This window comes from Calliphora vicina, chromosome 4 (genome assembly GCF_958450345.1).
Source record: "Calliphora vicina chromosome 4, idCalVici1.1, whole genome shotgun sequence".
NCBI lineage: Eukaryota > Metazoa > Arthropoda > Insecta > Diptera > Calliphoridae > Calliphora > Calliphora vicina.
Genome location: NC_088783.1, coordinates 9,868,588 through 9,893,552, shown reverse-complemented (window position 1 = coordinate 9,893,552; position 24,965 = coordinate 9,868,588). Strand labels below are relative to the sequence as shown.

Sequence of the window (24,965 nt, the reverse complement as noted above, 5' to 3'; positions counted from 1 at the left end):
AGCAAATAAAACAATATAAATTATGAAAAAAATTTAATTTATACGAATTTTCAACGATTATTCGAAAGTTCGATTAAATAATTATTCGAATAATCTCACAAAAAAAAATTAAATGAATTAGAAAACAAAACTATATGCAAATATTTATTTTAAAAAATTTTTATTTTTTGACAAATTGAAAACCGATTAAGCGATTATTCGAAAAGTTATTCGCTTATCGATTATTCGGTTTTCCAATTATTCGTTGAAATTTCATATAAAACCTACATTTTATATCATGTATGGTTTGTAATTTACTTAATTTTACTACGATTAATCGAATAACCATTTATTCGATTCTCCCAATAATCGCCCAAATTCCTGTAAATAATATATACAAAACTTCGCAAAAAACCTCTAAACATATGTATAAAATTAAATTCTGCAGAGTCTTTGATAATTGTTCATATTTTTATTTTTTTATTCGGTCAATCGATTATTCGGTTTCCGATTAGTCTATTCAATTTTTATATAAAATCTATATTTTATGTAATATTGTAATGGATTTTTTTCACATAATATTTACTGAATTTTTAACGATTATTCGAAAAAACGAATAATGGTTATTCGAGTAATCGAACAGAAAAGTTGACAATTATAGAAATCGAGAAAAAAGTTCATTTAAATAAACATTTTTTTAATATATTTAAAAAATTTGGGCGAATATTTTGGAATTTATATCTTGACTTAAAGGACTATGCAGACTTTAAGAACAATTTTGATAATGACAGTGACAAATACCTATTGAAAATACATACTAGCAAAGTTGATTTAAAATTTATTTAATGGCTGATTATAAAACACCGTCGAGTTTCTCAAAGTTGCTAAGTACCCACACTTTTAATGTTAACTTTTTTTCGGTATTCGATACCCATAAGCCAGCATGCTAATTAACTAACCAACACTGTACCTAACTACAACATAAACATTTTTGTAAGTTTATCACTTTTACTCATTTTTAAAAAATTCCAACATATTGATACAAAAAAAATGTATTCCAAGCATATTTTTCTAACTTTTCTGTTTGTCTACGCATGAATGAATGACGTTATTGGTTCAATTCAGCCCAAAAAATGAAGAAAAAAAAACAACACACACGAAAAAACCGAATGTGTCATGTAGATAAATTTATGTATGAAATGAGTAAGTAAATAAAATGTAGTTTAATGAAATTACTAGATTTAAAAATAAATGTCTAGTATTTTTTTTTTATCAAAAGGGAGGGGAAAATATGTGAAGTAACCGAAAATAAATATAAAATTGAAGTAAGTAAATATCTTTAGAATAATGAATTTAACTGATATCACTGTGTGAAAGTTAGTATGTAGTAGATAGCTACAGGTAGTTTTAGAAAGAGGTTAATGTACTGTCTGTCACCATCTATGAATTTTGAAAATAGAAAAGTATTAAGAAGACAATACAGCAAAGAAATGTAACTTTGTAAGGATGGTTAAGCAATAGATAGATGTTAACGTTAATAAACTGTTAGTATATGATTTTGAAAATAGGTTAGATACCAAGAAATATTTTCTTGACAAAAAAAAAAAACACGCCAACAACTTTTGTGACAAGTGTATAACATGTATTATTTTGTAATTGGTTTTGATATCAAGTAGTAAATTTGTTATTATCGAAAATTATAAAAGTATGTATATGTTTAGAAATAAATTGAGATTTGGGTGGGTATTATTTTCTTAGAATATGTATTTAAAAACTAAATTATTGAGGTTTTCAATTGAATAAATAAAAAACAAACAAAAATAATATAAAACCTCTATATATATATGTATAAAATTAAATTCTGCAGAAGCTTTGATAATTTTTTCGATTTTTAATTTTTTATTCGGTCAATCGATTATTCGGTTTTCCGATTATTCGTTAAAATTTTATATAAAACCTATATTTTATGTAATATTGTAATGAGTTCTTTATAATTCGTATAACTTTTATTTGATTAATCGAATAACCATTTGATAGGTTTTCCGAATAATCGTCCAAAATCCTGAAATAAAAAACCTCTAAACGTATCTATAAAGTTAAATTCTGCAGAACCTTGGTAATTTTTCCGAATTTTATTATTTTAACGGTCAACCGATTATTCAGTTTTCCGATTATTCGTTAAAATTTCATATAAAACCAATATTTTATGTTATATTGTGATGAAATAAATTGAGATTTGGGTGGGTATTATTTTCTTAGAATATGTATTTAAAAACTAAATTATTGAGGTTTTCAATTGAATAAATAAAAAACAATTTTTTATTCGGTCAATCGATTATTCGATTTTCCGATTATTCGTTAAAATTGTATATAAAACCTATATTTTATGTAGTATTGTGATGAGTTGTTTATAATACGTATAATTTTTCTTTGAATCGAATAACCATTTATTCGGTTTTCTGAATAATCGTCCAAAAATCCTGAAATATATACAAACATCGCAAAAAAGCTCTAAATATATCTATAAAATTAAATTCTGCAGAACCTTTGTAATTTTTCCGATTTTTATTTTTTTATTCGGTCAACCGATTATTCAGTTTTCCGATTATTCGTTAAAATTTCATATAAAACCTATATTTTATGTAATATTGTAATGAGTTCATTATAATTCGCATAATTTTTATTTGTTTAATAGAATAACCATTTGATAGGTTTTCGAAATAATCGTCCAAAGTCCTGTAAAAAAATAAAAACTTAGCATAAAACCTATAAACATGTAAAAAAATTAAATTCTTTAGAACCTTTGAAATTTTTCAGATTTTTATTTTTTTATTCGCTCAATCGATTATTCGATTTTCCGATTATTCGCTCAAATTTTATAAAAAAGCTATATTTTATGTAATATTGTAATGAGTTCTTTATAATTCGCACAATTTTTATTTGTTTAATCGAATAGTCGTTTATTTGATTTTCCGAATAATCGTTAAAAATTTTGTAGATATATAAAAAACTTAGCATTCTGCAGAACCTTTGATAATTTTCCAGATTTTAATTTTTTTATTCGGTCAATCGATTATTCCGTTTTCCGATTATTCGTTAAAATTTCATATAAAACCTATATTTTATGTAATATTGTAATGTGTTCTTTATAATTCGCAAAATGTTTGTTTGATTAATCGAATAACCGCTTATCCGGTGTTCCGAATAATCGTTCAAAATCCTGTAAATATTTAAAAAACATCGCATAAATCGCTAAACATAATTATAAAATTAATTCTGCAGAACCTTTGATAATTTTTCAGATTTTTATTCGGTCTATCGATTATTCGTTAAAATTTCATATAAAACCTATATTTTATGTAATATTGTAATTTGTTCTTTATAATTCGCAAAATGTTTGTTTGATTAATCGAATAATCGTTCAAAATCCTGTAAATATTTAAAAAAACATCGCATAAATCTCTAAACATAATTATAAAATGAAATTCTACAGAACCTTTGATCATTTTTCAGATTTTTATTTTTTTATTCGGTCTATAGATTATTCGGTTTTCCAATTATTCGTTAAAATTTTATATAAAACCTATATTTTATGTAATATTGTAAGGTGTTCTTTATAATTCGCATAATTTTTATTTGTTTAATCGAATAATCGTTAATTCGATTTTCCGAATAATCGGTAAAAATTTTGTAAATATATAAAAAATTGTGCATAAATTCCAGGAATATAAAATTCAGCAAACTTTTTAAATTTTTTCTGATTTTTATGATATTATTCGATTAATCGAATAATGGTTCTCCGAATAATCGCAAAAAGTTCTGTAAATATATATAAAAAAGTATGCATTCAACCAGTATTCATAATTCAATTTTGACAATTTTTGGTCGATTAATCAAATAATTTCGTATTCGGTTTTCCGATTAATCGTATCTAAATTTAAAAAATATTACAAAATCTCAAATAAAATTCTGTTTAACTTTAAATTTTTATTGTTTCGATTATTCGTTTTGCTGGATACAATATCATTTAATGGATAAATGTTTTTGCCAGTTTAAAACACAGTTTGCCAAATGTGTGCTCATTTTTAACACTTTTATCTACAGTTTATCAAATGTAAATTGTGTGAGTTTTATATGTTTTTTGTCGTCGTTCGCTCGTTCGTTCGTAATCACATCACAATTAAATTAATTTAAAATTGTTATTAAATCATATTTAATGCAATTTTTGTGGCTATTGTTGTTGTTTGCAAATAATAAACATTTTAATTTAATTTTACACTGACACTTTCAAATGTAGAGTAGAGTAGTGGGCGTCAATTTTAAAATTTCAAATTCTAAATGACACAATAATCTACACAATACAGAATTTCAATTGTTTTGTAATATGTACGTATGCATATCATACAATGTACTCACTCGTAACTTGGTACCATCAGCATATCGAGGGATATGGAGAGTAGCTGAAGCCCCAGACACAAAGACAGACAATTGAATATTTATACAAAAAAAAAAAAAAAAAACACGAGAATTTTGAATAAATTTTAGATCACTGGAATGTGCTGAGTTTTAAGTACAATCACTGATAAACATCATGTTTTGTTTTCATGTTTTCCTGTAGTGTCGTCTACATTCCTCAGGTAACTTCATCCCCAACATCATCGCCATTCATAAACATCATCATTATTCATCTTTCTTCAGTTTTTTTTTTTGAAGGTGTCTCGTATTTTTTTGGGATTTCTTTTAATGATTTTTAAGGTGTTTTAGATTACATTTTGGTTTGTTGTTTCCTTATGGAATGAACTTGAGATTTTAACAAGAAATACACAATTGTAAACATGCTTAAGATTCCTATTACATGATTTTGGTTAATAAATAAAGGATTTTACTTGTTTTATGTACTACTTAGTAGCTGTCTGTTTTTGCGAGGAATTTTATAAAAATTTTTGAAATATTTTACTGATATTTTACACTTCAAACTCGTGTGACGTTGGTTTTTTTGTTAATCTTTATCAAGCTATTTTTAGTATTATTTCTTAGAATTCCTTAATTGCTACTTGCAGTTTGTAATGCAAAATGTCCAATTTTATTTTTATTATTTTCATTAGAGCCGTTATTTAAATCTTTAGTTTAACGTAATTTCCCTTTGTATTTTATTGTTGTTATTTTATGCAACAACTGTTGCTGATATCAAAGAAATTGACCACAAAACCGCAACAAAAATGTTGGAATTTATGAAGGAAATTTTAACAGAAACAGAGAAGTTATTATTTTTTTTTTCTGTTTCTACAACTCAATTATATTGTTCAAGTTTTTTTTTATACAATACTCGTATGTACATAAGTACATATGTATATATTTCATTTGCTACAAAGTTTTAATTTGTAAATGTTTAGATTCATTCATTGGAGTTGAGTACAATTTTGTTTTTAGTTTGAAAACCTACGTCAAAAGTTAATGTGTAAATTTATTGATAAGAAGTAGTGATTATGCCATTATCAGAAATTAGAAAAGAATGACACATGTATTGTATGTATGTCAGTAATAAAAATAAGATTTTATTCGAAATTTTTATTCGAATAATTGAAAAACCATTTTCCCATAATTGGCGATACATATTCTGCAAAATTTGTATTAATTTTTCCATATTTTCTTATTTTTATAGTTTAATCGATTATTCGGTTTTCCGATTAATCGTTGAAATTTCATATAAAATCGAAATTTTTTAAAATTTTTGTATTCGATTATTTATTTTCCGATTTAATATTAATTTTTTTACTTTTTTGGTCCTTTTATTCGGTTTTTCGAATAATCGTCAAACATTCGGCGAATATGTATATGAAAATTAAACAGATTATATAGATCTCTTGTTGTATTGCTTTATTCGAAAACTTTGCAGATATTTTGTTCGTTTAACCGAATAATAATGTTAGATCTTCAATTTTTCTTATTATTTAGCATTTGAAAAATTGTAGTTCGATTAATCGAAAACCATTTATTCAGGGTTTCGAATAATCATTAAAAATTCTGCAATTTTTGTAAATGTATGTATAAAATGAAATTTAATAATGTTCTATATGTATTTGTATTGTGTTATTCGCTTAACGATTATTCGGTTTTCCGATTATTCGTTGAAATTTCATATAAAACCAATATTTTATATCATGTGTTTTGTAATTTACTAAATTTTACTACGATTAATCGAATAACCATTTATTCGGTTCTCCGAATAATCGCCAAAATTCCTGTAAATATACACAAAACTTCGCAAAAAACCTCTAAACTTATGTGTAAAATGAATTTCTGCAGAACCTGCAGACAATTTTTCAGATTTTTATTTTTTTATTCAGTTCAAATCTTTCGGTTTCCCAATTATTCGTTCAAATTTTATATAAAACCTATAGTTTATGTAATTGTAATATGTTCACTATAATTGCTATAATTTTTCTTTTATTAATAGAATAATCATTTATTTAGTTTTAAAAATAATCGTCTAAAATCCTGTAAATATATCGCACTGGTTCCTTTAAAGAGCGTCAACTCAAAATTTTAAAATGTTCAGTAGAAGCAAACAAATATTTTTTTATCAATACATTACAATGAACAACTGTACGGATATAACTGTATTTTTTGGCGAAAGAGTAGAGAAAATGATAGCAGATTTTTACAGTGGGTAGATATGACCACTGCACATCGATTTTTTGCAAAAAGTGAAAATTGAAAATTTTTGAGTTGACGCTCTTTAGAGGAACCAGTGCGATATGTATAAAAAAACTTCGAATTCAAGCTCTAAACATATGTGTAAAATTTAATTCTGCAAAACCTTTGATAATTTAAAATAAAAAAATTTATTCGGTTAATCGATTATTCGATTTTCCGATTATTTGTTAAAATTTCATATAAAACCTATATTTTATGAAATATTTTAATTTGTTACTTATAATTCCCATTAATTTTCTTTGATTAATCGAATAATCTTTTATTCGATTTTTTATAAGTCGTCCAAAAATAAAAACAATATTAAGGCTAATATTGTAGTGAGTTTAAATTAATTTGTAAATGTTTTTTATTCGCTTAATCGAATAATCGTTTATTCGGTTTCCGTTTCCGTTTAGTTATCCAAACTTTAAAATTAAATATTTTAGATGATATTGTTGAGTATTGTAATTCATTTGCAAATTTTTTGTTCGATTAATCGAATAAATGTTAATCAAATTTTCGAATAATCGTTAAAAATTTGGTAAAAAAAAAATTAAATAAATGAAAATAATTTATTTTATATTTAATTTATGGCATAATCGATTAATTGCATTTCCGATTATTCGTTTTTTCGAATAATCGTTCAACAAAAAAAATGAACTTAGAATAACTAATTAATCGAATTTTAAATTAAATAAATATGTATCTGTACATTTGTTTTTTAATTTTCCTGTTTTAATTGTCGAATAACTAAATATTTGATTGATTAATTTTGAAGCATACATATCACCAAAGCTTACGGTGAATGTGTTCCATCGGTTTCAACGTGCGGCAAATGATTTGTACAGTTCAGAAGTGGTGATTTTGATACGGAAGACAAAGATCACCAAGGCCAGCCAAAAAAGTTTGAAGAAAATCATTTTTGGATCCATGTCAATAATCCGAAGTGTAAGAGATCGTATGTGAAGCCCGACCACATTGGAACAGAGTATCCGATATTGGCTTGATATGTTATTGGCCTAAAAAGATCGCCAGTTCTTTTGGCTCAAAATTCATATGTTGCCAGAAAGATGGGAAAAGGTCATAGCTAACAATAGCCAATACTTTGTATAAATTTATGGTGTACAAATGTTCAAAATATAAGCTAAAAATGTATCTGTTAAACTTCAGAATATCTTAATAAAACCACCTCCTCGTTTCTCCCCAACATGTCATCCTCATAAAATACGTTGACATTTATGAAATATTAAAGCAAAATTATTAACAATAATTCAATAATAATAATAACGAAAATAATAAAATAGACAAGTGCATACTAAAAAAAAAGTTTAATGATCATGATGGTGGTCCACATTTTATTGTTGCAAATATGTTTGAGTGTGTAGCACAGAAAATTATTAAGAGAGTGCAATATGGTGCATTAATTGAGTAGAGAAAATAGATGTTTGCACATTGTATTGCAGCAGTAAATATTGCATTTTCAAAATAAACAACAAAATAATGACACTGAACAAATTTTCTAATGTCGTTTTGTTTTATTTTTTTTTTCTTATTCTTGTTATTACAGCACAGTAGCAAAATAGAAACGATAGAAATAGAAATAAAACCAAAAAAAAAATCTTACAAAAATTTGTCAAAACAAGTAGAGCAACCAACAACAGCAAAGAAAGACATAAACAAAACATGATGATGTTTGTTGTTTCTTCATACTCGTCGTACCAACATGTTGCCAATATTTATAAGAGATTGAGTAATAATTCAAGTTGAAGGTTTTTTTCGCCGTTTTTTTCGAATGACAATGATGACTTTTTGTTCATTTTAGCAAACGCAAAGTTCAATGGCTTTTGCAAAATTTACAAATGAGTGAGTGATATTGAGTGTTAAGCGGGGTTTTAGAAAGAATTTCAATTTGTGTGTGTGTGTGTTTTTTTTATAGCTAAATATCAAATAATAAGTATTATTGAGACATATTGTCAGCAAAATTAAAACAATATAGGTATTTTTGGTTAAAGTTAAGGAAGAGGGGCATGAACAAAAAACGTAGGAAAAACAATAAATACAAGTATAATTAATTGTACACAAAAAGTAAATAAAAAAATATGCATAAACTCTAGAATTACAACACGTTTCGAAAAAACAGCTACAAACATATATAAATAATTTTCAGCTAAATTCCAAAAATTTTACCTTAATGCGCATTTAAAAGATTTAAATTTAAATTATAACCTTGAAATTGAAAACAAACACATTGTAATAAATACAAAAAATAAATACATAGTTTTCAAAAGAAAACAACAACAACAACGGCTTTCATCAACACAACATTCATAGGAGTCAACGTATCCTTTTTGTTAACAACTGTACCTCTTCTTCTGTTCTGTCTCATTGTTGTTGCTGCATACAATTTGTATTTTAGTAGTTTTCTTAAGTCATACATCAATCCATTTGAGACAACAACAAATAACAGCCAACAACAACAACTACATACATTTAACTACAAGCAAACAATAATTTGTTGTACAAGACCGTTCGTTCTTTACTTACGTTCTTTTGAAAACAAACGGTAATGAACCTTTAAATGAATTGTTTGACAGTTGAACGTTTCTTGTTTGTTTGTAAGTTGTACGTACTTCCCTCTATTGTGGCTCTTATGCAAACTTTATTAACAAGGATATTTCAAAAGGATCTTTACACACTGCGACTTGCTCAAGAACCCTCCCCGTTGTGTTGTGTTTTAAGCATAAAATTGCAAACATTTTGTTGTTGCTGTGTTTTTTCTGCTGCTTCTTTTCCATTACATTTGTATTTTTTTTTCCTTTTAAATATAATAAAAATAAATTGAAGAGAGAGCAAAAAAGGAAGTCTGTGTTATGAATTTTAAGTACAAAATATAAACGATCCAACAAACAAACAGAAAAAACACTACGTCTTAAATACAGGTAAAAAAAAAATCAACCACTTTAATCAAAGATCATAGGGAGAGCAAGGCTAAGAGAAGCAGGGAGTTAGAGAGAGAAAATGAGAGTGATTATAAATTCACTTTATGTGATATTTTCATTTTTTTTATAAGGAAAATTCTTTTAAAATCTTTGTAACTAAAGTTTTTATAATAAAATAAGGAATAATTTAAAGGAATCACAGGAAGTGTTTTAATAAAAATGTATGGAAATTATAACCTAACCTTACTTTTTGTCTTTATGTTAATTTGCTAAATTCCTTTAGGAAAACTATAAATTTTGTTCTTTTAAAATAATGAAATAACGATGGTAGAAAATGAGTAATGAAATAAAAAGATATTTATGAAAATCGTCATAATTCTGTCAGAAAATTTAATAAACAAAAAAAATCTGTGTCTTGTTGTAGAAAAAATGATTTCACATTTACCAGTTTTTCATTAACAATCAGCCCAATTCTCTTTTCCCATTTTTTTATACCCTTCACCTTCGTGAGAAGGGTATATATAAGTTTGTCATTCCGTTTGTAATTTCTACATTTTTCATTTCCGACCCTATAAAGTATATATATTCTGGATCCTTATAGATAGCGGAGTCGATTAAGCCATGTCCGTCTGTCTGTCCGTCTGTTAGTTGAAATCAATTTTCGGGATCCAAATCTTCAATAATTCTGTCAGACATGCTTTCGAGAAGTTTGCTATTTAAAATCAGCAAAATTAAAAAAAAAAATTTTAAAAAAATCTGAAAAAAAATTAAAAAAAAATTTGGAAAAAAAAAATTGAAAAACAATTAAAAAAAAATTTAATTTTGTTTACCTAAAAATATTATTAGAAAAACCATTTAAAATCTGGTGCTTTTCTAACCATTTGATTAAATTGAGGGTGAAAAATGTAGCATATTTTCGGGATTTTAAGGCAACATTATTTTCAGAAAAAACTCAAAGAAGGGTAAATGGCAGAATAAATGCACCATTTATGCCAGAAAAGAAAACGCCATTAGTTCTTGAACATTATAGTGTAAACAACAACGTTCTTTTTTTGCTTAAAAAATTTCGAATTTTTTACCCAACAAAGCGTCATATGCGGGAAGTTTTGCTTTACTTCTTTAGTTTAAAAAAAGAGAGTATGGTGAATGTGATCCAGATGGTGTTTCAACGATCCAGAGATGGTTTGTGTGGTTCAGAAGTGGTGTTTTTGATACGTAATACAAATATCGCCCAGGACAGTCAAAAAAGTTTGAACACCAAGATATACCTCTTACTCCATGAAGATTGTTGACAATCTCAACAAGAACTTTCAAAATCATTGCATTTAAATTCAAAGCATTTGCGAAAAGCAGGATTCATCCAAAGTAGAGAAATTGGTTATACGAATTGAATCCGAGAGACCTTGAATGTCTGAAATGCTGTTTCAGCGCTATAAAAGAAAATCAATTTTGCACCGAATCACCACCAAAGACATATATCCATGGTGCTAAGGTAATGCTCTGTATTTGGAGGGACCAATCTACCCTATCTATTTTGAGACCAACACAGGAAACCTGTACCGAACGCAACTGATTTGTTTGAAGCGAGCATTGGCCGAAAAATGCCCAGAATATGCGGCTAGACATGAAACCATAATATCCCATCATGACAACGCTAGCACATGTTGGAATACCTGTTAAAAACCATTTAGAATGAAGTGGTTGGGAAGTTTTGCCTCACCCGCCTTATAGTCCAGATCTTGACCCGTCCGACTCATATTTGTTTCGATCGATGCAGAATGCTCTCTCTGGGATATGGTTCACTTTGGAACAAAGTATCCGAAATTGGCTTGATTCGTTCTTGACCTCAAAAGATGAGCACTAGTTCTTTTGGCTCGGAATCGATATGTTGCCAGAAAGATGGGAAAAAGTCATAGTACAAATGTTTCTATATAAAAGCTAAAAATTTTAAAAAATCCCAAATTTGAAAGTCATACACCCAATAATTAGATAATTTAGAATAAAGGCTAGCTGGTTAAACATGTTTTCAATTGATTAAGTATTTAGTAAATTCCCGAAAATTAAAGCAAATTTTTAATATTTCATAGAAATAGAAAAAGTCCGGAAAATCAAAAAACCTTGCATGCTCTTTTTAATGACTTGATAAGTTTTGTAATTATTCACCTAAACTGATAGAGAGTTTAAGGTGCCAGATTTGTTTTCGTAGTACTACGAAACAACTAGCAACAATGTAAGGGCCTTATTTAATAATTTAGATGGCGTCAAATAATAATAAAGATAACAATGTTTATAAAATCGTAGGTAGGTATGTCTGATAACTTAATAGCTGTTATAAAAATAGCCCCTCACCTATTAGACCCTTAAAACTGAACAAGTTATTTCCTTAAAATGCAACCAAAAAAAAAAACAAACATCTCAAATATGTACTACTTTAGCAAACTTTAGACCTAAATGATGTCATAATTCTTAACTGGAATTGTTGTTTAACTCGTATTTTTATTAGAAAATTTGCAAAGTTGTAAAATTTGAATTATGTTTGTTTTTCGTATTCTTATCAGATTTCTAAACTGCTCTCCAACAGTTCTCACACAACATTAATAAACAAATTCTCCTTAACAAGGCAACAAAAACATAACACTTTTTTTATAGGCAACAACAACTAGAAATGCCCTACTAAAAAACACTAAAATAATAAACAATACAAATAAAGAGCGAAATAATAACGGCTGGCTTTTTTTGAACAATAAAAACAAAAACAAAAGGGGAGAATTACTGTTATTGTGGGGAGTAAAGGATTTCAAGTTTTGTTTTCTTTTGTTTTTGCATATGTCAAACTTGCAATAGCCAATGAAAATAAAAAAGAAACAAACTTAAAAATAAACATTTCATTTCATTTTTCAACCATGTTAGAGAGACGACACACAACCCCTTGTTGTTATTTGCAACAAAATCAACCACTGTTGATTTTTTTTTATTTTTAATTTTTTCTCACAAACAACTAAGTTGGCAAAAATGCAAAAAAAAAAACGACAGATGCAAGTAGTGGTTTTCTTGCATTTACTTAAAGATGTTGTTGGGTTCCACAATTGAAAACATCGAACTACTTACTACCACAACACAGCACAGCACTACTAATAATAATAAACACGCAAAAACAAAACACACATGTTGCTTGAATAACAACAGCAGCAACAACAACAACTGAAAGTCTTACAGCAACACCTTTTCCTCTAGTTGTCATTACACCATTTAAAAGTGTAATGAGGATAAACAGTGTCTCTTAAATCGGAATTTGTGGAGAAAATTGTTTCAATTTTCCAATAAGGAGCAACTGTTGAACACTTTCTGTAAATTTCTTTAACATGACATGTGAAAAAAAATCTTATTATCAACCTATGATGACAAGTTCTTAATGATATTTAAATAAATATCTGTTAATATTAATCCAAAACATTCTGACCTGTCACAGAATATTGACTAAAAGCTGTCAATTTGTTGCCTCCCAAACCAGAGGCCGAATTACCGCATTCGATATCGAGTAAAATCGATCGTAATTTTCTTATTTGAGATTACGGCATTCGATAGCGAGCATTTTGTTACAATTACGATATCGAAATTATTTTTCGATACGATAGTTCATTGGATCACGAGTGCGGTAATTCGGCCCCAGGTTTAGCATTAAAAATAGTTCGGTTCATTATACCCGAAGTCAACTACTATCTGATCGTTTAATCAGTGGTCGGCATAAAGAGAACCTGAAACTTGGATTAGTAATGTAATCTCTCTTCAGCTATTAACTGTGATGTTTGTTTATTTTTCCGATAATTTTTATGAACTTCGTTGACATTCCTGTTATTTACCGATCAAAACAACCGATCATGTTCTCCCCCTCATGGCTATAAATGCTCATAACTGTGTTAAATATCAGTAGTGTTGCATCAATTACCAATTATCAGTGTGTTTTTATTTAAACAAACTCAAGTTTTTTCTTTCAAAAAACCTAAAAACAGAAATTCAGTTTTTCTGCAGACACAATGTTAGATTTTCATTCAGTATTAACTTGCAACAAGGTAAATGCACACATTTATAGCTTTTTGGGTGGGTATTTAATTAGTTTGTATTTGTCATGATGTTTCAACAGCATTTGCTCTGAATACTTTGCTTTAATGATGATAATGATTCATTAATTTTGTAATGAAAACATCACACGTTCACCATTCTATTATGAACCAAATTTACAATTAAAACTAGGTATATACATATGTATGTATTTCCTAAACACACAATCAACTATTACTTCTTTAGACAATGAGAACACGTTGATCTTGCAAATTTTAGAGAGATAACTATATAAGAGTTCGTATTATCAGGGAGCATAAAGATTTATATTTGAACATTGCAGATCAGTTTATTCGGTGATCGTCTTAAAAGATGTTTAGCTTCCATAACTGAATTTCCATTTAACAATAAATAATGCCCAAGTATTGCTCTATTTTATGATAAGTAACACTCCAGTTTATTCTTGTAAGAATCGATACAAATGTTTTGATCAATGATTAGCGGCCTATTAGATCATTTAGACTTCTTTTGAAATGCGATTTTGTTCAAAACTTTTTTGGAGACTTTTATGTTGTTTTGGATCCCAAATCAAGGTTCAGTGTGATGATGTTGAAAAGCACGATCCTCGTTGATCCATTGCATTTGATAACAATCGCGTCATGACAGTTTTTGTTTTCGAAGAGAAAAGCGATCGTTTTGACTTTATGGCTGAATCGAAACGATATCGAATGACGAAATTTGGTATCGAATTCATATGCATATATTTCACATTGCTCAACAATTGTTTGACTGAATCGAAACGAATCGTTAAAAAGTTAGTTATTTAAACCGAGCTTGCATTGTCGTGGCAAAAGTACGATCATCGTTGATTCGTTGGAATTGGTAACATTGACGTCATGACATGTTGTTGTTTTCGAAGATCGTTTCTTCGAAACGCTTTATGGCCGAATCAAATCGATATCGAATGACTAAATTTGGTTTATTCTTTGACTGAATCGAAACGAATTATATGCGTCCTTAGAATGTTAAAATTCCTATTGCTTATTAAATGTATGGAAGTTTAACGATGCTATGATAAGAGAGACATAACGATCTTGCAATAACCTGATTCGTCGTCTGACACGAACTTCTTGCCATTTTTCACGATCGATTTTTTTAAACTTTTCTTTAATTGTTTTGAAACGAATCGTGAGCGTCTTTGAAATAGCAAAATTCCCATTGATTTTATTAGTTGTATGAAACACTAATGATGTGACGACAAGAGTGTCATGGCGATCTTGCAATATCTTCTAAGTACTTAATTAAGATCAATATTTTTGTCAGTTTCTTTAATTTATCAAAAAACATCGTTCTTTAATGTTTGTATTATTGGAAATGGTGTATAAAAGGCAAAAAAAACCCTTTTACTTTTGCTTAACAGCTTCCCTTAAAGAAAACAACAAAAAACGACGAAGTATGCAGTTTATAATTCTTTAACAATTTCTGTAATCAAGTATTTAACAGGAGTCGGTCGTCCTTATTGTACAATTGCAGCTGCTGTTTATTTTTGTCAGTTGACTTTTTGCTTATAATTTGTTTGAAATGGTTTTTAAATATTAATGAAAATAAAAAACAAAACTCACAACATCGACGCTATTTAAAAGTACAAGATTAAAGAAGTTCAACTTAGGGGTCATAAAACCATATATTTATTTAAAAAATTTTAATTTTAAAGGAATTGGATATTAAAGCTATGAAAAAGTATTTATAGAGGAATTATTTGGATTTAAATTAATTTTTATATTTTTTAAAGAAACTTTCCATATCTAATGTTTTGTAATATTACCCCGTACTTCTAAGTTGCAAATATTTATTAAATTGCCCCTTGTTTATAATATTTTGATGTTTTTTTAAAGAAGCTATTTTTAGTCTATGACAAGTACATACATATGTATGTACTACAACAAATTTGTATAAAATAACAAAAATTATGAGCAAAAAAAAAAAACTATTCCAGTGCAAATTTATTTTTAATAAAATTCTTCTAGGTGTTTCTAAATTTAGAAAACCAAGTTTATGTTTTTTTTGCACACAACTTATTAAAAAAGATAAAAACAAACAAAAATTGTTGTTTTCCTATGCATAATAAACTTGGAAATAAAATAGTTTTTGTTGTAGGAAATTTATAAGTATAACAAATGTATTATATGTATTATAGCAACAGCATTAAAGTTAAATGACAAATTTGCCCAAAAAAGCGACACTAGTGACAGTTTAAATTTGAATTTCAAAATATTATCACATGACAAGTTAAGGAAGGTGGCAGAAGTCAACAGAGAAAAATACAATATACTAAATTCGAAATCGAAAAATTAATGTCTCGTATAACAACAATAAATTAGTGCATAAAATTGTTGAAGATAATTATTTCAAAATGTATTTTAGATGTCCTATATCTATCTACAGTTGTTTTAATTTTTTAGTTGATTTATTTGAATTCCTATTTAATAATAAGCTTTATCAATACGTCATAAACTAAAATGTCTGAATTTATAATAAAGAATTTATATAGCTAGAAGACAATTTGCTAACATTTTTAATAGTAAATTTCCATAAGGGAAAGTTATCAGCTAGTTAGTTAATTAGATAGCTAACAGTAGAATTTATGCTAATTCATTTGAAACCATTGAATAATTTTTATACTGAATCGTATAAAAGCGCCAGAGATGAAACCATTTGTAAAAACGTTTATTTTGTATAAAAACAATGTTTTTGTGTCAAAACAACGTTTTTGCGTAAAAACGTTTTTGTGCAACAAAAATGCAATTTTGTGTAAAATCAAATTGTTTGTGTAAAACTAAAGTTTTTGTGTAAAAACAAGGTTTTTGTCTAAAAACAAGGTTTTAGTGTAAAAATAAGGCTTTTGTGTAAAAAATAGGTTTTTGTTCAATAAAAATAAGTTTTTGTGTAAAAACAACGTTTTTGAGAAGAAACAACTTTCTGTGTAAAAATACGTTTTTGTGTAAAAACAACGTTTTTGTGTGGAAACAACGTTTTTGTGTAAAAACAACGTTTTTGTGTAAAAACAACGTTTTTGTGTAAAAACAACGTTTTTGTGTAAAAACAACGTTTTTGTGTAAAAACAACGTTTTTGTGTAAAAACAACGTTTTTGTGTAAAAACAACGTTTTTGTGTAAGAACTACGTTTTTGTGTAAAAACTACGTTTTTGTGTAAAAAGTACGTTTTTGTGTAAAAACTACGTTTTTGTGTAAAAACTACGTTTTTGTGTAAAAACTACGTTTTTGTGCAACAAAAATGCAATTTTGTGTAAAAACAAGGTTTTTGTGTAAATACAAGGTTTTAGTGTAAAAACAAGGTTTTAGTATAAAAACAAGGTTTTAGTATAAAAACAACGTTTTAGTATAAAAACAATGTTTTCGTATAAAAACAACGTTTTAGTATAAAAACAACGTTTTTGTGTAAAAATAACGTTTTTGTGTAAAAACAACGTTTTTGTGTAAAAACAAAGTTTTGTGTAATAAAAATACGTTGTTGTAAAAAAATGTATGTTTAGTGTAAACATGTGCTTTTTGTGTAAAAATACATTACTATGTTGAATTTAATTTTTGCGTAATTAGAAAACATTTTTGTTAAAAATTTGGTTTTTGTGAAACTTGTGTTTTTTTTTGGTGAAAATTACGTTTTTGAGTAAAAACTTATTTTTGCGTAATAATGTAAGTATTTCTGCATAAAATAGATTTTACTACGTAAGATTTACATCTTAAATAATCTGTGGGAAACGACGTAAAAATTGTGTATTATTCCGGTGTAAAAAATTTGTAGTGTTAAAAGTAATTTTTTGTGTAAAAATACATTGTTGTGTAAAAAATAAATTTTTAAGTTAATGAAATATTTTTTTAATTAAAAAACATTTTGGGTTTGAAAATTAAGTTTTTTGATAAAATAGTGTTTTTTTTCGAAAATTACGTTTTGCTATAAAAATACATTTTTGTACAACAACAAAATACGTTTAATAATATGCGTTTTCTGCATGGACTTTTCAATATCAAAGTTCTTAAAAGTAAAACGGAGTGCAAGACTCCAAGGCTTGGAAAATGTTATGGCAAACAACAAATAGATATAGAGTCAAATAGACATCTTTAAATCTGTTTTTTAAAGAATTTTATAGTGTAAAAGATTACACCGAAATTTCATAAAAATTCTACTTTTTTGATAACACAACAGCGAATGTTGCTAACTAAAATAATAACTTTGTTAGCATCGAAATTTTCCTCAAAGCTGTCAATCTTTGATCTCTTCTGAGGCATAACATGATCATGGAAAATAACTAATAACTTGACTATTTGCAAAAAAAAACATAATTTACTGTCTTAATTATTTATTATATGTATATGTACGTTTATACTTGTGCCTAATTAACAACAAATTTTTTGTACGGAAATATCTAATATTTCACAACAATATGACATAAATTTCCAAACATTAAGGCTGGAATGAAATGTAGACAAAATGCTGATTAATGCCATTAAAATTTACTATACGCTACAGTATTTTCTGCAAAAAAAAAAAGAAAAGATTAACGTATGAGGAAAAACGTTTGTTTGAGGAGTAGTATGTTGTTAAATATTTTGTGAGGATTTCCATAGATTATTTGGAAATTTGCCATTTTTTTGTTTGTGGTTTAACAAATAAAAAAGAACACAAAACGCAAAAAAAACAATTTAGTTGTTGATAAAGAATAAAATGCTATAATTAACCCCAAAATATAGAACTCATACATATTTAGTAGTGCAAAATACATTGAAGCACAAAAAATAGTGTCAAACAAGTAACAAAAAATAAATGAAGAACGAAAAAAAAGGCTAAAATACAACAAGTTCGAAGAAACAAATCGCAAAAGAAACGTATTTTTTCAAATTGATTGACAATTATAAATAGAGAAGAAAAAAAACGCTAAACTAATAATAATATATTGCGTACAATATGTTAAATGTTTTAAAGAAAACCAACAACAAACAGCACAGAAGATAATTGTTTAAACTTTTTTTATTTTATTTTTTTGTTACTTTGCTTGTCATAATGAAGGAAAGATGTTGAGAAATAATAAAAATAAAATAAAATTATAAAAAAAAAACAATTTTATTTAAAAAATAAAGTAAAAAATTAAACAAAAAAAATACATATGAACAAACTACCACAACGATAAGATTAACAGAACTCTACATACGAAAGTAAAATACGAACGAAAAGACGATGATTGTTCAAACAAACCAAGAAAAAACACAATCGTTAAAAACGTGTTTGACGTTTTGAAAGATTAAATCGATACTAAAACGAACTTTTGTAAATACGAGCGAAATAAATGTTTATAGTACCTACTATTATATAGGAAAATAATGCTTAATTATAATATTAATTTAAAGTTTTAAGTTACAGGGTAATTTAAAATACAAACGAGTACTTATGTGTGGCAGGCACATGCAGCAAACAAAGTGTTGTTAGTAATTAAACTTTACATGGGAAATTTGCAATGACTTTGCGCAAACTCACCGGCTTTAAACATACTGAGAGGAACAACTATCAGTCACATGTATTGTTATTAGTACACAGTGTTTTTGTTATTGATTGAAATGCTAATAAAATATTGAATAGTTTAATAAAGATATGTACATTTTGAAAAGGTTAATTAATGTAGACTTATAGGGAAGTCTGAAACAATATAAGATTCTAAATACTTTTTAAACAGCGCTTTTATGTGGCAAATGTGTTTTGTGAAAAATTTGTTTTTGTGTAAATTTGTGTTTACATAGAGTGAAAAAATAATTTTTGTGTGAAAACTGCGTTTTTGTGTAAAAATTAAGTTTTTGTGTAAAAACTACTTTTTTGGTGTAATCAAAGCCGTAGTTTGAACAAAAACTTGGTGTTTGAGTAAAAATAGCGTTTTTGTGTAAAAACTACGAGTTTGTGTAAAAACAGGGTTTTTGTGTAAAGACAACGCTTATTAAGAAAAATCTTCGTTTTTTCAGTAAAAACCGCTTTTTTTTACTGCGTTTTTTAGTTGTTCGTGTAAAAACTATTGTTTTATGTAAAACCTACGTTTTTGTGTAAAACCTACGTTTTTGTGTAAAACCTAAGTTTTTGTGTAAAAACTATATTTTTGTGTAAATACTGAGTTTTTGCGTAAATACTGGGGGGTTACTCTGTATTGCGATGCGAAAGCAAGTTCGATGCGAAAGGTAAATGCGATAAGAATACAATTTAGTACTCTGTATCGTCTACGCAAACGCTTTCGCAAAATAAGTTGGAAAATAAGCAACACTGGTACCACAAAATAAACAATAGCGAAATGAAATGTCAAAACTTGTAAATAAAAATATTTTAAACACATTTGTTTGCGATGCGAAAACGGAGTAGAGGGTACCAATTGTTCAGTTTTTCTTTCGCATCGCAATAGAGAGGAAACCCCCTGAGTTTTTGTGTAAAATCTGAGTTTTTGTGTAAAACAAAAAAAAATTGTGTAAAAACAGAGTTGTAAAATCTGGTTTTTGTGGTTTTTTTTTTAAATATTAAAAAATTCTAAAATTATATTAAAGCGAAAATTAAAACGTGTTAAGTTTTTAACATTTGATCAAATCCCAAAAGTATTAAACCCGATAAAATATTTAATTTCAGTATTGAACTGATTGTAAGAGATCAATATCTTGTAGTCCTTCTATGATAATCTTTCCAATCTCTCTATGATGGGGCTTGATCGGAAAATCGATTTTTTAGTCCTGTCAGGTTGACAAAGCCTCAGGGCGCTGATCTGTGAACTGCTTTATTTTCTTATCTCCCACTTCTCCTTCTTCCTATTCTATTAACTCTATATCCAACTATTTATATTTGTTCTTCTTTTCTTATTTCTCTTTTCAGGTATTTCAATGGGACATTTCAAGACCCAAGTAAACTGTTCAATGGCTTATCAACCTGTCGATTGTAAACTATTATTTAAAAGTAATAGTCTAGGGAATTCTGTAAGGGAGCCATGAGATTGCAATTTATTTCAAAAACAAATCAAGAGCTACAATTGAACTACATAAAGACTGGTATTAAAAGACCTACAAAGGAGTATCATCATATTTTAGTAAAAATCTTAGAAAAGTTGGTATCCCAAACTACTGTCTCTTACAATTAACAATTAAATTTGTTATGAAATCTACTGGGTTGTATAAATATATTGTTCAATAACAACTAAATGGCTGCAATGACAAAGCACTGATGATATTTTACTTTTTTAGCATCCTATATAATAGCCATCCATATGTACATATATTTTTTTTAATATAATAAAATGAATATAAAGAAAAATTAGCAAATAATAAGAAATCTATGTTTATAACTAGAAAATTAAATATAAAAAAACAAAAATAGCACTAAAAATCCCCAAACAATTCCTTCACATTCTAACTAAATAACAACGTCAATAAATTAATAAACAATCTTTAAAAAAAGCGAGTGATAAGTAGTTGCTTTGTTATTTTTTTGTATAGAGAATATTAAGCTATTTTTGTTTTGCAAATAATATTAACATAAATATTAATTATTTACAGGAATTTAAATATGTACATGTAAAACAGTAAAAGTTATTAAACAGAAAAACACATGTACTTTTAGTTATAGTTGTCAGAGAGTCATAAAATAAAATGTGGTTACAAATTAATACAGACAAATGTTTAGAATTTGCTATAAAACAAATTTAACTACTTTTCAAGCAAAATTACTGGTTAAGGGAAAACCCTTAAATACTATGCAAAATACATAGTTTAATGTTATTAAAAATTTAATAATACATTACTTAATATTAATGTTATATTAAAAACAACATACACTATAAATATCCATAGTGTTATAAACAATTATATTTTGCTATTATTGATAGCAAATTATTATAATTTATATTTAATTAATATAGTTTTTTTTTGTGTTCAGGTGCATCTCTCGTGTTTGAAATTGTTGATTTTGCTTGATTAGAGCATTGGCGCCTTCAAATCCGTTTAGCTGGCAATTTAACAAAAAAACCTTCTCACTTATAAGTTCAATCATTAATTTATTTAATAATAATTTGTTGTGCCATTCAAAAGAACATTGCTATTTAAAGTCAGCGTTTTTATTTGCTGTTATCATTATAAATAATTTGAGAAAGCATGATTTTTTCATAAAATTGTTTTTAATTTCATTATTGCAATAAAATATTTAATAAGAAATACAAAAAAATAATAACATTTTTAATCATATAACTCTTTATTCAGTTGTCGATAGAATAACAAGTTTGGCGTCATATTAAAGTTGTGGTTTTATAAATTCTTGATTGATAGTCCTACATCATTAGCTTAAAATTATCACAAAGTTAACTTTATTTCTTGTCACAATACTTTGGAAATCCCATATATAATTGATAAATTTAGAAGTTTAGAATTTACTAATGGTTAGACTAGGAAATTTTCTCTGAAGTTTTTGTTATATTTTCTTAAGATTCAATAGCGGTATTCTTTGTTGAAAATACCCGTCAAGTGTATCACAATTTTAAAAAGTAAATTTTTTAAAAACTTTTCATCCAAAAAAAAATTCTACAAGAAACGAGGAAGGCAGACCTCTTAAAACAATCGCCCGTCGAAAAAGAGAATGCCGAAGGGAAATAGCCCGGATCCTAAGAATACAAATAAGACAGTCAAGTTTGATGGTATCAATATTATGATGTGAGGCTGTTATGATTCCGATTCATATCATAAAACTTACTATGACTGGAATCGAATATAGATCCATTTTAAACGATGTTATGTGTCCAAACGTTGATGGAAATATGCTCTAAATATGAGCTAAAATTTGACTACATAAAGACCTAGGAACAAACGTATATGAGAAAGGAATATCATAATATTGTAGTAAAAATCTTTGGATATAGTTCATGCACAAACTACTGTCTCTGGGACATCGTTCCTTCAATAGTCTTTCTGAACTATCGGACATCAAGTTAGAATGTATCAATGCTTTTATTACATTGTATTGTCAACCACTAGGTCGGTTGGGAACTTTGGATCTTGGAAAATTGATATCAACCGTTATTCCAGCAGACGGAAATCGCTATACCAAAAAATCGCTGACATATTTTTCTATTGTGATAAAAAAGTTTAAACCTATTTTGATAAGCTGAGAAATTGCCGAATATAAAAGCATCTAAATATTTTTATTATAAATTCCTTTATTAGTTTCTAGTTTAAATACAATTAGCCTTAGGTATTTGGTGCTGAAGAAAATCGATTTCAACCATTAAATTCAAAGCTTTTTCGTATTGTTATAACATTTCTAAAAGAATTTTTGAAAAACGATTTTTGTTATTCAAAAAGCAAAATAAAAAAAATCTTTAAATAGGTCCAATTTGTAACTAAAAGCACTCACAAAAATATAAAATATACATGTGGTTTTGAGTGAAAACATTTTAAAAATAAAAATAACAAACAATATGTGACGTAAAGACATTCATGCTCTTACATGTTGTAATAGACAACAAGCTACAACCACTTGTTGTTTACATAAATCTCCCCTCTTAGTTTACAAAATAGAATTACAATCCCCCCTCCTTCCATGGAAAGAAGAAAAAACAAATTTATTTTTAAACACACTTACCTCCATCATCCATTCAGCGACAATTTTACGCATAGGTGGCGTAATATCCTTTTGTACTGTCTTAAAATAGGTGCATATGGGTTGTGGCCTCTTCTCCTCCGCCTTTAGAGCGTTTTCCAAACAACGATCTGTTAAGAAGGTGGGATCCTCGGTGGCCGTGTTGACATAATCTAATGAACGATTAATGAGATTGTTGGCATAAACACTATTCTGTTGTTGTTGGTTATTGCTGGCTGCTGCAGTTGCTGATGTTGTGGGATTGTTGTTGCTCGCACATAAATTGTCAACAAAGTCATTGCTATCCTCGTCACATTGCAATTTGGAGGAATGACAGCAATTACTGTTGTTGTTAGAAGAGCTGCTGTTTAGTGTGGAGGAGGAGTTGGAGGATGTAGAGGAGGTTAAAGGATTATTGCTGCTACTTAAGCTGGAGCTACTGCTGCTGCTGCTCGAGCTACTGCTGGAATTGTAACCGGAAGAATTTGTCGATGAGCAACTCGTCGTTGAGGATAACAACGAGGAGCTGCTAGAGTACAGTGATGGTGGTGAGGTAGTTGTTATAATAGTAGTGGTAGTATTATTATTAATATTATTGCTGCTATTGCTATTTATATGAAGTGTGGTTTGCTGCTCTTCTGGATATTCATCTGCTTCTCTAGTTAACGTTGATGTCTGTTGTAACTGTTGCTGGTGCTGCTGTTGTTGATGATGACACAATATTTCCGTTTCATATTCGTGCATTATATTTTCGGTACACAAAAGGTCCATGATTGTTTACTTTTAATATGAATTGTTGGAATTTATGTTTATTTCAAATAAAAACCTTTCTGCAACGCTTTTTTAAGTTAAATATAACTTTTCAACAGTATACTGTCTTATTAATTAATAATAACCCCTTTTTACCAAATTTAATTAAACTTATTTGAGGTTAAACACGTTGAAATCAATTTTGTATTTGAATATTTGTTTAGCTTTTCTATTTAAAATTTGTTGTATGTATTTTGTTAAACACACTGTTATTTTGTATTTTAAAATTACTTCATTATCAATATTTAAATTTTAAATTTTCATAAATTATATTTACTATTATTATTTTAGCTTTTTTTCAATTCTTTATTAAATTCAACAAGTTATTCATGTGTTTCTTTGTATTGAAATTCTTGATTCGCATACTTTCTTTTGCTCTAAACTTCCAAAAACAACAATAATAACAACAACACGCACGGTATATGAGTAAAAACACACAAAATTTAGTTTTTGTTGGTTTTGTTTTTATTTTATTTCTTTTTTTTTTGTTTTTGTTGTACGCAAAATAAATAACACACACTCTTTATTGGTGGGTTAAGACAGGGGGAAGGAACCGTTTAGTTTGTTTTTGTTTTTTTTATTTTTTGTTTAATTTTATTATTTTGTTTTTGTATTTTTTTGGGAACAATATTTAATTCGTTTTATTTAATTTGCACTCAAAAACGTTGCCAAATTTCGGCAAACAAACAGCAAGCATTTAAGTAATTTATATTAATTCAAGTACTTAATAAATCACCGTTATATTATTTATTTACTTTAAAAAATAAACAATTAATTTATGTATTTTCAAATATAAACGATTTAAGCTTCTGGTAATCTGG

The 24,965-nt window shown here is 27.3% G+C and overlaps 1 protein-coding gene across 1 annotated transcript in view; it reads right to left on the bottom strand.

Moving 5' to 3' along the window:
* CycD (cyclin D) overlaps positions 1-24,299 on the bottom strand; it is a 126,341-nt gene extending 102,042 nt beyond the window's left edge. The window contains exon 1 of the mRNA XM_065506862.1: positions 23,338-24,299. Coding sequence (XP_065362934.1) covers positions 23,338-24,105 — 768 coding nt within the window. The 5' untranslated portion in view covers positions 24,106-24,299. The remainder of the gene's footprint in view (positions 1-23,337) is intronic.
* Positions 24,300-24,965: the final 666 nt, after the last annotated feature.